The following is a 15960-nucleotide window of genomic DNA, read 5'->3' as shown; positions in this document are numbered from 1 at the left end:
TCACTGATTTGTGGAAAATTATTCTGATTATTTTTATTCTATAAAAAAATTAATAATTCTAATTAAGTTAAATCCTGCTTTTATAAATCATTTAACAAAAGCAAGTGTCTCATTTTCTGTTTGTATGAGATGTCAGAAATGTTATGATCTGTTTTTTATTTGAACCAAAAGATATTTTTAAATCTATATGACTAAAAATAGAAACTATTCAAGTGCAATTAAAGACAAAGATACAAGACAAAATGACGACACATATAGATATATTATAATACACACATCATCTATATTGATAATTGAAAACAATGCAACACAGAAAATATAAATGTAAATTAGTCAGGAGGTGAAAGAAGAAAAAAGAACAGTAATAATAAAACACTGCAGTGAAGCACAATCAGCCATGTCCTTTATTTTGAAAGGTCAGTTTACCTCCGGTCCGCTGGGGGCGCTGTTGTCTTCTCAGTTCAGACAAACAAGAAGAAGAAGAAGAAACTCAAACACGTGTGCTTCCTCTCGCGGTGCGTGTTCTGAGCAGAAATCTGATCAGAAAAATACAACTGAACTGTTATCGATTATTTAGTTTGATCAGAATGACGAAGACGAAGAAGGAGAAGGTTTGTGCGGACGGAGAGGAAGCTGCCGCCGAGAGCACCGAGAAGTCTTATCAGGAGCTGATCGCTAACGTGAACCCTATCGCTCAGCCGCTGGCCTCCAAAAAACTCAGCAAGAAGCTCTACAAATGCGTCAAGAAGGGTAAAAATGAATATTGAACAGCTGTGATCGACTCTGAGCTGCAAACTGTCTCTGATCACCGCTCACTGTCTCTTGCTCCTGTTACTTTCATGTAGAAAGTGCCAAACTGTTCTGCAAATCTGAAGATTTTAACGCTCTCTTGTGTGTCAGCAAACTATACAGACCTGTCAGGGAGTGAAATTAGATATTTTAAGAATCTTTAAATTGTTATGATTAATTCGGCATACAGCATGTCAGTTAGATCTTTACAGTGAGGAATGTTTGGGCTATTTTCTCAGTGGAAGCAGCCTCATGTCGTTTGGACACGTTTGAATGGTTTGTTTGCTCAGGTGTCGGCCTCGTGCTGCCAGCAGAGGGAGATCATGAAAAAAAGTTCCCCTACCACGTTCAATAAGTCAGATGTCTCTTTCTGTTCAAATTAAATTCAGTTCGCTGCAAATCTGTGGCAGTTTAAGTCAGTTTCTGTTGTTTGTGATAAAGTAAAGCCAAACTGCGTTAAAAATTTAAAGATTTTTAAGTTTTCGTGTGTGTGAGCAGGTGTTGCAGAAGTCATAGGTCGTGGAATTAAATATAAACAATCTTTAAATAGTTATGATTAATTCGGTATACAACAGGTCACTGACATGTTTACAGTTAAGGATGTTTGGGTCATTTTCTCAGTGGAAACAGCGTCTCTTCTGATGTCAGGACACGTTTGAATGGTTTGTGGTAAAGTAATGCCAAATTGCGTTAAACTTAAGATTTTAAAGTTTTCTTGTGTCAGCAGGTATTACAGACATCATAGGTCATGAAATGATATTTAATCATTTAGCTGTTATGATAAATTCGGCATTCATCCTGTCAATGAAATATGTATTAAGAACTGTCAGTGACTTTACAAGGGAAGTCTCTTTATGTTGTCAGGAAACGTTTGAATGGTTTGTTTACTCAGGTGCTGTCATCAGAGGGACATATGAAAAATGACACTGTGTCATATTCAGTTAATCAATGTGTGATTGCTGTTAATATTGAATTCAGTTTGGTGCAGATCTGCCAGTTTTTCTCAGTTTCTGTTGTTTGTACTAAAGTAATGCCAAAGCTGCATTAAAAAACTAAAGATCTTCACATTTTTCTGTGTTAGTGTACATTACAGCCATCATACGTCGTCAAATAACATATTATATGAATCTTTTGACTCTTAGGGTTAATTCGGCATTCATCCTGTAAGTGAAATATGTATTGTTTAGAACTGATCAGCCACTTTATCAGAGGAAATCTAATCAGGTTGTAAAAAGCATTTGAATAAATCGATGGCAGACATTCCTGACTTGAGCTGCAGCAGAGGAAAATAAGAAATAAAACTCTGTATCATGTGTAATCAGTCGGTGGTGAAGCTCTGCTGTTCAGATTGAAATCATTCTGCTCTTGAATTCAGGATGAATCATGACGTCACTGTTGATGTAAAAACAAGTTTTTGGACAGAAGTTTGAAACTGTGTCTTCATGTTCTTTTTTTTGTTTTGTTTTTGTTCCAGCTGCCAAAGTAAAAAACATCCGCAGAGGAGTGAAAGAAGTTCAGAAGTTTATCAACAAAGGAGAGAAAGGGTGAGTCCGCCATGTTTTTCTGCCACTCTATGACCTCACACACTTCATGTACAGTGGTGGAAAAAAGTTTTCGGACACCCTTAAAATTTTACACAATCTCAAATATTATCATGAAATATTTGTGGAAAAATCTTTTTTGTGTTTCAAAAGGTGTGGCTGCATTAGACAGATACACACAAATACAAATTATATTTTTTTGTTTATTGTTTACAAGAAAAACTAACAAAACTAAATTCTTGACAGTTTCAATATGTCAGTTCTCAACATTGTCGGTATCAAAGTCAACAAATAACAGAGAATGTGTTCAGAACTGAACAAAAAATAAATAAACCATCACATCATCAAATTAATATTCAGTATTCCTGCCACTGGCACGTAGTAGAGCTCTAATCCTGGCTGGCATGTTCCCCACGAGCCTTTCACACTGTTGAGGGGTGATCTTGTTCCATTCTTCTTGAATTACTGCTTTTAATTCTTCTAAATTCTTTGGTTTATGCTTTGAAACAGACCTTTTGATAATCCACCACAGATTTTCAATGGGGCTCATGTCCGGGGATTGAGCTGGCCACTCTAAGACCTGGATACTGTGCTCCTGCAGCCAAGTTCTACTGGCCTTGGATGTGTGGCAAGGGGCATTATCTTGTTGAAACATCCAGTTTTTACCTCGACGGAACAGTGCACGCGCAGAAGGGAGCATGTGGGTTCGAGAATGGTACAATACTGGGTAGAGTTCAATGTGCCATCACAGACAGTGAGATGACCAACACCAGCAGCACTCATGCATCCCCAAACCATGATACTGCCTCCACCATGCTTGACAGTAGGTACTGTACATGCTGGAGATAATGCTTCGCCTGGCCTTCTGCGTACCCTCACATTAGTAGGAGGAAGATAAAGCTGGAAACTGGACTCATCTGACCACAAAATCTTCTTCCAATTCCCGGCTGTCCAGTTCTTGTGTGCCTGGGCCCAACGACGCCGGGCTAACCTCTGTCTCTCATTGATCAGCGGCTTCTTGATAGCCTTGTAGGACCTAAAAGTCGGCCACGTACAGTGCGGGTGGAACACTGGACACCAGTTTGGTTTGACCACTGCTGCTGAAGCTCCTGTGATGTCATTCGGCGGTTTTGCCTGCACATGCGGATCAGGACGTGGTCATTTCTTGCTGAAGAAACCCTTGGACGCCCAGATCTTGGTTTGTCTTCCAAGCTGTTGGTTCGTCGGTATTCCTGCAGAGTGTATCCAACTGCTGAAGGACTGCATCTGCACTTCCTGGCTATCTGGCGGCAGCTGTACCCTTCCTGGCTGAGAATCTTTATCTTCAGGCGTGTTTCCTGCGTTAGGTTCCTTGTTTTAGCCATTTTTGTGTCTGAAGAACTTTCAAATGTGCTGGCTTTATGTAGACACGAAGCTTGGCAACAAAAATTGTGTCTTAATAAAAAGAACGACCTTCATCACTGGTACCAAAATGACCCAATACTCAAAATTTCTTATGTATTTTTATGGAACCAATCAATTTTAAGTTTTTAATGGCTTTTTTAGGATTTATTTAGTATTTTGGCTGTGACTGTACTAAAAGAAATTGCACTTGAAGACCTAAGAGTGATTCTTAATGCAATATTTCACAAATGCATGGGGTGTCCAAAAACTTTTTCCCACCACTGTATATTCACATATTAATGACCATCTGCTCTGATGTACACGAACCTTGTTGTGTTGTTATTGATGCGTCTCTCCGCAGCATCGTGGTGTTGGCTGGCGACACACTGCCCATCGACGTCTACTGTCACCTGCCCATCATGTGTGAGGACAGAAACCTGCCGTACGCCTACATCCCCTCTAAAGGGGTGAGTCTACCATCATGACACAAACCCACCATGAGCGCTGAGTTAAAATCAGATCAACACGTTGGCTCACTGCAGCCGGTGAACGCAGCTCAGACTGACAGCTGACACGTCATGCACCTGTGAGAAGCTGCGTCAGTTACTGAACCTCCGTCGTGAGAAAGTTTTTACTCTGTCGTCACTCAGTATCTTCGCACACACAGTGACTCTGTGACATGTTGATGTTTTCAGGCTTCTGCGTATTTAAGTTCAGTTTTTATGGGAAAGAAAATATTAGTTGTTATTGTGTTTTTGTTTGTTTATATTCATGTTTTCATCTCACAGTAAATATCATTGTGTGAATGTGCAGAGGGGAGCCAGTGCCTCGGATATAACAACTACGTTGATGGGACTAATTCTATATGTTATATTATTAATACATTATAATTATTAATAATAATAATTATATGTGCTGTTAGTGCAAAGTGAAAGAAAGCTAAAAAGTATTTTATTATATTGTACGGGCCACAACAAAAACACTTTTTCTGTGCCAAAAATAACACAACTACCCGCTCATTCAGAAATTGGTGATTTTCATTTGCAGGTGCATCTGTATGGAGGACGAAATATGACCAAAGACACAGAAAAACATACAGACACAGAAAAACTGAAAAACAGAAAAGTTTATTTATGCATTTATTTGTTTATTTCCAATTATATTTCAACATTTATTTGTTTACTTATGCATTTACCTATTTCAGTATTTATTTGTTTATTCCTGTATTTTATACATGTATTTTTTTTTCTATTTACTTATTAAGTCCTGCATTTCTTCATACATTTTTTTATTTATTCATACATTTATTTGTGTTTACCTGTGTTTATTTATTTCCATATTTATTTTTTTACACATTTATTTTCCTATTTATTTTTGTAGTTATTCAAATTCATTCATTTGTTTTTTATATTTATTTTTTAATTTATTCATGTAGTTATTCAGACATTTATTTATTCATTTATATTCATATTTTTGTATTTATTTATACACTTATTTCCCTATTAATTCATACATTTATTCGTTCATTAATTTTACTATATATTTAATTTCGTATTTAATTTTGTATTTATTTATACATTTAGTTTTTTCCTAATTTCTTTTTTAATTTCCCTATCTATTTATTTATTTCTGTTTTAACTTATTTATAACTTTATTTATATATTGTTACTTCAGTCACTTATCGTCCTCCACACTCTGTGACGCTGTTCCAAAACATAATTAATATTTAATTTCAGCTCAGTTTGAGAGTCAGTACTGCTTTTAATTTTTATTTATGGACTCTCCTGGGTTCTGCTGTGGGCGGGGCTTCATGCGGAGAGACAGGTGAAGTGAACGTAACTTGAGCTGACAACAGCTCCGTACAACACGTGCCATTAAAGCCTAAAAACCAAAGCTGGACAGACGTTGACCGCCCCAAATTTAAATATCTAGGATTTTTAAAATGCACCACCCAGCTGGAATCTGGCGACGGTGATGAGGATTAGATTAGAAAGTTAACCCAAATGTGTAGATACACAATGAGCTGTTGTTAAGCCATGTTTCATGTGAGTTTTCAAGTGTGTTTTGTGTCTGATTTCTGAGCAGATTTATTTACGACTGATGTGTTTGTTTGACGTGTTTATGATGTCATTTGACTGAGCCTGATTTTTATTTAATATTTGGGTGTGTTTTCAGGATCTGGGCTCGTCTGCAGGCTCCAAGAGGCCGACCTGTGTGATCCTCATCAAACCTCACGCAGACTATCAGGACGCCTACAACGAGTGTTTGGAGGAAGTGTCCAGCCTGCCCAAACCCCTGTGAGACATCAGCCAATCAGTGAACAGCTCTGAGGTCACTGCCTTCATTCACTTTAAAATCCAGCATTTTAGGAAATCCTCGTTGCTCATCAGTCGCTCCGACGAAACCAAAACAAAGTGTGTAAATAGAATCTGTGTGTTTACGCGTGTCATGTCATCAGGTTGTTTCTGCAGGACGATAAAACGATCTTTTTCAGTCTATTTTTTATTAAACACATAAATACCTTCAGTAAAATGAGCAGAGGAGTTGTATTGTGTTGTTGTGTTGGTTTTATTGTGCAGCTAACAACTCAACAAGCCAATCAGATTGATGGATAAAGTTTGTCCCGCCCAGAGGATGATGGCGGCAGGACAGATGCCTGACGGCAGACTGTTAAAATATTTCCTGGACGCTGACGTCTGTTTGATCATTTTGTAGAAAAAGTTTATTTTCACCAGATCCTGAACGATGGCGAGACGTTTTCGAGCTCGGAGGGATTTTTGGTGTTTCTGCTGTTAAATATGTTTTTTTGTTTTAAGTGACTTGTTTGTTTTTTAATTAAAAGAAGCGACTCTGGTGTCTCAAGTGTTGTTGTTACTGATGAACCTGAACACATCACACTGAGTCCTGACCTCTCTCAGGCTGAGTCTCACTTTTAAGGAGCAGTCTGGTGTTTTAGTGAAACCTCTTGTTAATGCTCTCGCTCGGTATTGAGACACGACGGAGGTGTACCCTGTATAGCAATACTCGCACAGGTACAGCGAGCCTAGGAAGGATTTCAGGCTCGTTTTGCTGTAGTAGTGTTATTCAAACAGAAACATAAACGCCATCTTTTGTCTTCTTAGTGAATCGGTCACAAATTTAGAGAGCGTTCGACCGTTGTCGGTTCTGTAGAACACTACAATTTTGCAGTTTGAGACTTTTTCAAATTTCGGTATATCGGCGAACGTTACCGCGGTCTGATCGTTCAAACCCGCCTTACTTTGAATGTCTCTGCCGAGAGCAAACGCTTCGCTATCAACGATATCGGGTGAAGCACATGAGCCAAATTAATTGCAAAACAAAGTTGGTTGTCGGGGCCGTTGATTACGACCCGCAGAGAGCTTCGCTTTTTTTTTTAAATAATCTCGCTGTCTAAGGTATTAGACAAGAGTCTTTTTCGACTGCCGCCTCGAGGGTTTTTGACTAGTTGGACGGTGAATACCAAATTACTGTTGGTTTTAACAGCCGTGTTAGATTGCACAATTCGGTCTAGGAAAGACTGTTAGTGACTTAAATCAAACTTCTCTCCTCTCACGATGGAGGACGTGCCGTGAGGCAGAGCATCGCCTCTCAACTCGAGCTGCACCAAATCTTGCCGTGAAAAGACATTTGTCACGGCTTGCGCCATCTCTGTAAACACCCTGACGTAAAATTCACCAAAATCAGCCGTACCTCGATGTAGCTCGGTAATGTTGATGTTGAGTGAATGGCTAGATTCAATGCTGTTAAATCTACGTCATGTCACCACCTTTGACGAGGGTGAATTTTGAGTTTTCTTGCGTTGTATTTTGATGTTATAAATTTTCCGAATGAATGTCTGCTACATTACTCCCTCGCTGTTGATTTTGACGGTCAGACGTTGGACGTTGGACATTTTCTAAATGGTTTACAGCGTGGTCTATGGTGTTTAAGACGCCCGCTTGATTTTGGGCACTTTGATTATTAAGTTGGGTCTCGGTTTGCAAATGTGTGTCGTTTGAGGTTGAGGGTTTGGCGGCTATTTGATTTAACAAATCTTGACATTGGCTTATCGTGTTTAAAACACCTTGCGTATGATTAAGTTCGGCAGCAGCAAAATCAATATCTGAGAATGGGTCAGGGATAAAAGAACTGACATGGCTTTGTTATCCGATTAAAGAGTCGGACTGCGCGGGTACACTGTTAGAGGGGGACGAGGGTATTTGATTTAACAACTCTTGACGTTGATTTATGATGTTTAAAATGCTTTGAGAATGATTAAGATCTGTGATAGCCATGGGCGGATCCACCGGAGTGGCAAATGCCACCCTAAAAGAAAGCCATGCCACCCCAGCTGCCACCCCAGTTGGCAGCAACGAATTCAAAGAAAAGTTATGGCCAATTTGACATTTACGAGCTTCAATCACCATGGCAACTGAGTCTGTGAGCAGGTTAGGTTTTTCTCTGTCTCCTCCCTCTTACACGCTGTTTCATTTCCTCATTCATTCAGTCCGTGTCAAAGCTTGTATCGAAGCGCATTCATTAGCGGAGATTTACCATCTGTCACAGTCTAAATCCTGCTGGATATTAGTTTGTTACTCAGGACTGTCTTAAATTACTGAATTTATGCACATCAATCATTTCTTTGGACATCAGTTTTTGTCTTTACATTCAAATATTACACAGCGAGAATTCACCCTCAGCTCAGAATCAAACCTCTGTCCTTTTTATATTTATTATTTTTTATAACACTGTGCACAAGGATCAGACTGTCAGTCTGTTAGAGCAGCTCCCAAATGTTTATTGCACATAATGTGTAGGTCTAATTATTTAAATTTTAAAAATTGGTATGAAGCTTTAGACACGTAGTATCGATGACTAATGATCTCTATCACTGATGTCATTTGCCGCACTGATGGAACATAATTCCTATAGCCTAATATTGGGGATTATATGTTAATATTTCTGAGTGAGCATTGGTGCAGCATTTCAGTGTCTTTAAATTTACTACATTTGTAGCTGAAATAAAGTCACTGAATGCTGTTGAGTCAAGATACAAATCGATGTCCAACATTTTAAAATCTACTGTATTTTAACCTCAATGTCTTTTCAAGTGCAAACCACCAAACATATTATTACTGGGTCAGACTGTGAGTTTACAGTCATGTCTTTATGTCTTTGATCTATAGCCTAGCCTATATGTTTTAAATCTTCCTATTTTTCAGTTGCTGCCTCCTGTGTTTTTCCCCATCAGATTAAATCTGAACAAATATATTATTATGTATTATTAATATAATGTAATGTATCTACAGCCTGATACACAGTCAGATTCCACCACATTATCTTCATTAAAGAAATGGAAGTCTGATAAATGATGAATAAACGGACAACACTGAATAAAACTTTGTTATTAACTTTACGGTTAACTTATTTACACTTTCCTCGCTCTGACTCAGGCTCTTCTTTTAAAGATAAACGTGCACCGTCCGCTACACAGGCATTAATATCTCTACATCCACTGGATTAAAATGGAGGCGCTGTCTTTTATTTACCTGTTGCCATGGTGAATCGTGGAGTCGGAGCTCCATTGATGATGGCTTTTTATTGTCGGCTTAACTCAGAGTGAACATAGCTAGTTGACTGAACTAACTCAGATCAGCTGTTCTGGAACCGGTAACCCAGAGTTTCCCATCTCAGGGTAAATCAACTCAGAGTTCAGGGTTAGACTCAGAGTTTGTTGAACCTCCTTCAACACTTATTCCTAATATGAACTGTTTCACATGAAACCTCAAATGTAAGACATTGATTGCATGAGATTAAATTTGTCTGTATGAGTTTGTAAATGGCAGCCCGTGCCCTTATGTAGTGTGAACATACTATTTCTCATCAAACTGTGATAACTGTGATTAAATTCAGTATATATACATCTGTCAAATGTTGCCACCCCTCAAAAATTCCTGCCCCCCTCTTGCCACCCCATAAATATTTTTCTAGATCAGCCCCTGGTGATAGCCATATTGATGTCTGTGAGTGAGTCAGGGATTACTTTATCTTCTTGTTCCTCACATAAAAGACTGAGTGGGTTCCTGAGTTTCATTTAATACATTCTGGTTTAATTCTTGTATCATCACATGAAGTATTGAGGAACAGCGGTTGCTTTCATCCATGGTTACAGAAAACAAAAAAACAAAATAAAAAAAACAACAGCAAAAACCCAAACTTACACTCAAACACCAATGCTTAGCACAAAAAGGATCTCGCTCAAGTCCCTTTGCACATGAGCAAACGAGAAAATGTAATTCTTCTTTCTCCCTATGACAGGTCGCACATTTGTAACTATGCGGGCATTTTCTGGGTCTTTTTGCTGAAAAAGAGAGAGAGGATTATTCATTATTTTATTCAAATTGTATTCTAAATAAATAACAAGTAATAAATATGAAATATACGTTTGTTAGTTAGGGGGGAATGTTTATGACATTGATTTACGGTGTTTAAAATGCTTTGAGAATGATTAAGATCTGCAATAGCCATATTGATGTCTGTGAGTGGGTCAGGATTTCTATATCTTCTTGTTCCTCACATAAAGACTGAGTAGGTTCCTGAGCTTCATTTAATACATTCTGGTTTAATTCTTGTATCATCACATCAAGTATTGAGGTACGGCGGTTGCTTTCATCCATGGTTACAGAAAACAAAAAACAAAAAAACAAAACTTACACTCAAACGCCATGGCCTAGCACAAAGAGGATCATGCTCAAGGCCCTTTGCATATTAGCAACGAGACGATATAATTCTTCTTTCTCCCTCTGACAGGTCGCACATTTGTAAATGTGCAGACATTTTCTGGGGGGTTTTGCTGAGAGAGAGAGAGAGAGAGAGAGAGAGAGAGAGAGAGAGAGAGAGAGGATTATTCACTGTTTTATTCAAATTGTATTCTAAATGAAATAAAAACATGTAATAAATATGACACGTTTGTTGGTTAGGGGGAACGTTTATGAGCCGACGCGTGTTTCACGTCGGATCTATATCAATAATGGTCTAACTTCCTGTTTGTAGTATTGCACCGTGAAGCTGACACACAGATCCTACGTTTTATTTTTTTTGAAGAAGAAAAAAGGTTTTGACTCACCGGTTTTGCAAGTGTTGTGAGAAACACTTGGTCGACCGTCGCTGTCGTTGTTGCTGCTGCTGCTGCTGCTATGTGTACGACGCCTCTTCCCCCCGAGCCCAGAAGAATGTAGCGTTTGTACAGGAGGACGTGTACCGTCCTTCGCATGCTCCGGAGCGGTCTGAGACGATGATTGGACCATAGACATATTGGACCGGGTCAACTATTTTACCCACATCGGCTGGTGAGGGAATCAGCGCCGGAGCAGAGTGCTTAGTTTCTTCCGCCTCTGCTTGAAGAATGATTTCGCCCAACTCTTCATTGATGATGCCTGTAAATAGAAAAGAATAATAATAATAAATAACGGATCGCTGTGAAACTTAAACGACAAGAAAATGGTTTAAAAAGATGGTAAAAGTTTTCTTACCAATGTCCATGATAGGTCTTGGTGTTCTTGTAAACGCGCTCTCTGGCGTGAGTAACTAACGAAAGGTGGAAAAAGCTGTATTTAAAGAAAATCGTACAAATGGTAACATATGCTTTATTGATCACCCTTGTTTGTAGTATGTGCTTAAAGCTCACTCCATATGGTCTACATCTGGTAAGGTGATTGGAGAAACTGACGCAGAGTGAAGTGTGTGTGTGTGTGTGTGTGTGTGTGTGTGTGTGTGTGTGCGCGCGCGTGTGTTTGTGGAGGTCAGGAGGTCGTTTGACTACTTTAGGTTCCGGCTTTGGGTTGTTCGGTGAGAATCGCTTGTACTTTTCACACTTTGTGCTTTTTGTTAGAACTCATATTTCACCCTCTGTAACTAATATAACTAACGTGTTGAAACTTTTTCATGTAAAAAAAAAAAAATTTAAATAAACTGAATATTTAATTGCTGTGTGTGTGTGTGTGAGAGAGAGAGAGGGAGGTGAAGTAAACATCAAAGATGCTTTGCTACAAGCTGCAACTGCACAAACTTAAATTCAGGTTTCTTCCATGACGGTGTCCCTTGGAGCATCCACAGTGTTGGGAGCCCCTCTGCATCGTCAGCAGGTTGCTCAGGTTCACAGGTGTTTCGCCCCTTAACCTGTACACCTCGCCTGAGTGGGGCAGCGAAGACTGGTTAGCCTTCACCTGCAGAGGGGTTCCAACTGTGGACAAACATCATTATTGTGCCTTTTTTAACCTATCCTTTTCCCCCTCCCAACATCCTGAGTTCCAACGTCTAATCAAACGGCGTTCACCCCGGAGGAAGGAGTGATGTGGATACCTGAACATCAGAGTTATTGTGCCGTTTTTTTTAACCTCCCTGTTTAGGTTAGGTTACTTTATTCATTCCCATAGGTAGATTTGTTTTGCAGTGAGCTGACATCCATTTCATCCATACATACAGTACAACATTAACCATAACAACCAAAAGAGAAAAACATTAGTATAAAGAGAAAGGATAAAAGTGCTCCATAGCTCAAAGCTAAGAACAGATGTTGACGGATCTCAACAGACACACAGCTTCTTAGGTGACAGAAGGTTCCATGGAGGGAGGGGTAAGTGGGTCGGTGGCGGGAGAAACCCCCCACCCTATGATGATGACTATAAGAACTGTAATTCTTTACATTAAATAATGTCTCCATCATATAAATGTTGTCAAATGAAGAATAAAGTTTCCAATAGAACAACTATTTGATCAGGTTAAAAATTTAAATGGAGCCGCTCTTTCAGGGTAATAAATCATTTTTAAAAAATAGGTGAACTAACTCGGGAGAAAAACACTTTGTTAATATTCTGTTCTACTAATATGATTTGTAAGAACATATTCTGAAAACATTTTACAGTGGCAGAAGTGAATTCACTATGTGATTCTTTCTGATGCTGTTTGATGTTTAAGCCACACGGTGGCAGCGTTGTATCGTAGGAATTATTCCCAGTTAGTAAATACTCTACATTTCAGAGGGAAACGTTGTAGTTTTTACTGCACTTAATTTATCTGACGGCTGAAGTTACTGCGCATAAAACTTTACTTATTAAGTCTGTAAAATCTGAATTGTTGTTTCATTAGAATAGTTTATAAAGAAAGTAAAATCAGCTCCACATTAAAACTGCATCAATAAAACTGCTTACACATGAATGCATCAATAATAATATATAACATTATAATATAAAAATAACACTCTGAAAGGAGACACTACTTCTGATACTTTGATTGTATTTCGCAGATGACACTTCTGTACTGTAGCGGACTGTCACATAAACAAACCTTTAAAGTCTGGATGAAACGACACTCTAAGAGTATCTGAGCTCAGCACTGTTAAGTATTTCCGAGTGAAACATGACAAGCAGGCAAGATATAAGTTTAGAGGAAATTTGATTTGATCACAGGAAAGTGGGCGTGTTATGCCAGTGAGGCCCTGAATGTTGAAAAAGGGAAATTAAATCTAAGGTTTGAGGAAGACATGGAGGTGGAGGACATGTGGAGACACCCTTACGTAGCTTGCGAGCTAATTAATCATAGCAGATATAAGTTGCAGGTTGACTGACGGAGGGATTTCCTAATATTATTTATTGAAATTGGTCAGTACTTCCTTAGCTACATAAGCACGTCATATTTTGATTTTGGATTTGTAAGACTTTGAAGATGTTCATTTTTTTGTATTTTTTGTCAACAAGATGCACAACATTTTTTATTTCTTCTTTATTTACCCAGGGGCCTGTATCACGAAGCAGGATTAATGTCTTAGCGAGGTAACTTCAGGGTTAACCCTGGGTTTTCGGTCTCACGAAGCCGGTTTAGTTCTTATCGGGGTAGATCACCATGGTAACTTACTCTGAACGGCTATCCTGCTCCGGAGCAGGGTAAGTTCAGGGTTGAATCTGATCCTATAAAAAGCACCACCCACTGGCCAATCAGCTGTTCGGAAAAAATGACTGCTGACAGAAATGCAGCCCAGTCATGACGGGAAGTTTAATTAATTTGACTGATTTTGATTTGAAACTTTATTTTGAACATTAAAAAAGAAAAGAAAGCAACAACAACAGACAATGAAAAGATTGTTCAAAAGGAGTGGAAAGAAGTCGAAATTTCATCCCACCCCTTCATAAGAAAGAAACTGATCATTTGCAGACACTTAATAGCACCATTAATTAGTGCCAACATTTTTTGTTGTTGGAGGAAATGATCCCTGTTAAAGATAATGGGCCTAATTGACAGCTTTGCTGCTGGAAATGTGGAAAGTAGCCTATCATGTCTACACTTCATGGTGTTTGAGGGATTTTCCTTTTTGTTTTTTAAAGAGGGACACTAGGTATATTTCTGCACAGCTGTTAATTTCTAACACAGCTCAATATCAGGATGATTTTATTCAGACTATCAGTTTGGTGTTGATATGATTTAATTGTGGCGTCAGCTTTAAGCTTTATTGTAGCATATATAACGTTATGACAAAGAAGACCAATTTATCAGACGCAATGATGTTAGACGATAATTGTAATACACGCAATTCATCTGCGCAGCATTGATTTCATGGGATTCAAGGGTGTGATCAGTGTCAGATGGACAGGTACAGGTACTGCAGCTACTTGAACCAGTGATGAGTCATTTAACCTACACATCATTTTATTTGCTGCCTTGTTTTGTCTTGATTTTTCCCTCTCTCCTCCTCTATTTCTTCTTTCCTTACCCGTTTTTTTTTCTTCTCTATTATGTGATTTCATTGATGTTTTGACAGGGGAATTTCTTTGATAAGCTTTTAGTGGCTTCTAACCTCTCTGGCACTTTTCTTTTTTTAATCTTGTAAATGTTATACTGTCTGTTTTTAACATTATGTGCAAATAAACTAATTAAACTAAACTAACTAAACTAAACTAAATAACATTATTCATCCCGTTATGCGTTGCCACGCATGTTTCCTCCTCCTGCAGCTGCCACGGTGTTGGCCTTTTCTCTAATGTTGCTTTTCTCCTCCTCATATTTTAGTAGAATTAATCTCTGATCCTCATGAGAAATGACCCAGGATAGGTCTGGGCAACCCAGGAAAGGTTGATCTCACTTCGTGATACAGGCCCCAGGACACTTCCCTTGGAGATACACAATCTTGTCTTCCAGGGAGTCCTGATCAAGCAACACATTCTCACTCTGACCTCTTTGACTTTCCAAGTCACATATGACATGCAAGGTACCCTGGGTGTGTTGGTTGTTGACATCTTCTTTCAAAGTACACTTATGTTTTCACAGAAAATTTAAGGTTTACCTACAGTCTCTTTCAAAATAAAAGCCCTACATCGATACAACACCACGAATTGAAGTTTTTTTCTTTGACAACAAACACCCATGGTTAAGTTTAGGAAAAAAGGACAGGGTTTGGCTTCAGAATCTTACGAGACGTGATCACCGCTCTCGGTGTTTGTTAAACCCATCCACAACCCCTCCCACCAGCCCCACTTGGACTTTTGCTGCCTTAGCTTTCGTCCTTGTCTCGACGTGTTTCCCCTTGATGCGGCTGGTTGCTGTAAAACTATAACAGCAACTGGCCGCACGTCACTGCCCAAGCACCAGATTTCGACAACTTCAGGGTGAGACCGGGCTCGATCAAGATGATGGCACAAAATAAAATCAGTCAATCAAATCAAATAAAATCATGACTGGGGATGTGATCATCTTCATTTAATCTCGACTTCAAGGTGGTTTGCGGAGTTTGTCATCATTTCTTAAAAAGGTCCTTAACTGGGTATCGAAGCCTCTTGAGAGTTTTCAGGACTTCTTAAAGAGGATTCCAATGTCCTCGAGAAGGATTCAGGGGCTTTGTGTGTTTATTCAACCTCAAGGTGTTTCTGTCCCTGCTTCATGTTTGCATGTTCAGTACACCCCTCTGGTTGGTCAAGGTGTTGCACTACACCTGAACTGAACTGTAACTCTGTGGGTGGAAGAGGGAGCCCCTTTTTCTGTTTGGCCTCTGGCCCTGCAAGAATCAAGGCACACTATCACGGTTTATTTCCAAAGTTCAAGGGGTCCTTGAGGAGGTTTAAGGGGTTTACTGATTTACATGTCTGCAGCATCCCGAATAAGTGTGCTAATGAACTGTCGGAGCAGGTGGAGTGAAATGTTGAGCAGGAATCCTTCAGCCCGAGGACACAAAAAGAGGAAGAAAGAGGAGGTTTTTCTA

At 39.1% G+C, this 15960-nt stretch overlaps 1 protein-coding gene across 1 annotated transcript; it reads left to right on the top strand.

Moving 5' to 3' along the window:
- Window positions 1-472: 472 nt before the first annotated feature.
- Window positions 473-6575, top strand: nhp2 (NHP2 ribonucleoprotein homolog (yeast)). Its single transcript, XM_049591877.1, has 4 exons — window positions 473-750; window positions 2264-2333; window positions 4075-4180; window positions 5889-6575. Exons 1-4 carry the CDS (start codon window positions 588-590, stop codon window positions 6012-6014), a joined length of 465 nt encoding a protein of 154 aa, XP_049447834.1. The 5' UTR covers window positions 473-587; the 3' UTR covers window positions 6015-6575.
- The last annotated feature ends 9385 nt before the right edge of the window (window positions 6576-15960 follow it).

This window comes from Epinephelus fuscoguttatus, linkage group LG12, assembly GCF_011397635.1.
Source record: "Epinephelus fuscoguttatus linkage group LG12, E.fuscoguttatus.final_Chr_v1".
NCBI lineage: Eukaryota > Metazoa > Chordata > Actinopteri > Perciformes > Serranidae > Epinephelus > Epinephelus fuscoguttatus.
Note: the sequence above shows the minus strand (reverse complement) of the source record. Positions and strands in the feature narration are given on the sequence as shown.

Coding starts and splice junctions, on each gene's coding strand:
- nhp2 (XM_049591877.1), top strand. CDS start 588: ATGACGAAGACGAAGAAGGAGAAGGTTTGTGCGGACGGAGAGGAAGCT. Junction 751..2,263: donor CTACAAATGCGTCAAGAAGG/GTAAAAATGAAT, acceptor TTTTTGTTCCAG/CTGCCAAAGTAAAAAACATC. Junction 2,334..4,074: donor ATCAACAAAGGAGAGAAAGG/GTGAGTCCGCCA, acceptor GTCTCTCCGCAG/CATCGTGGTGTTGGCTGGCG.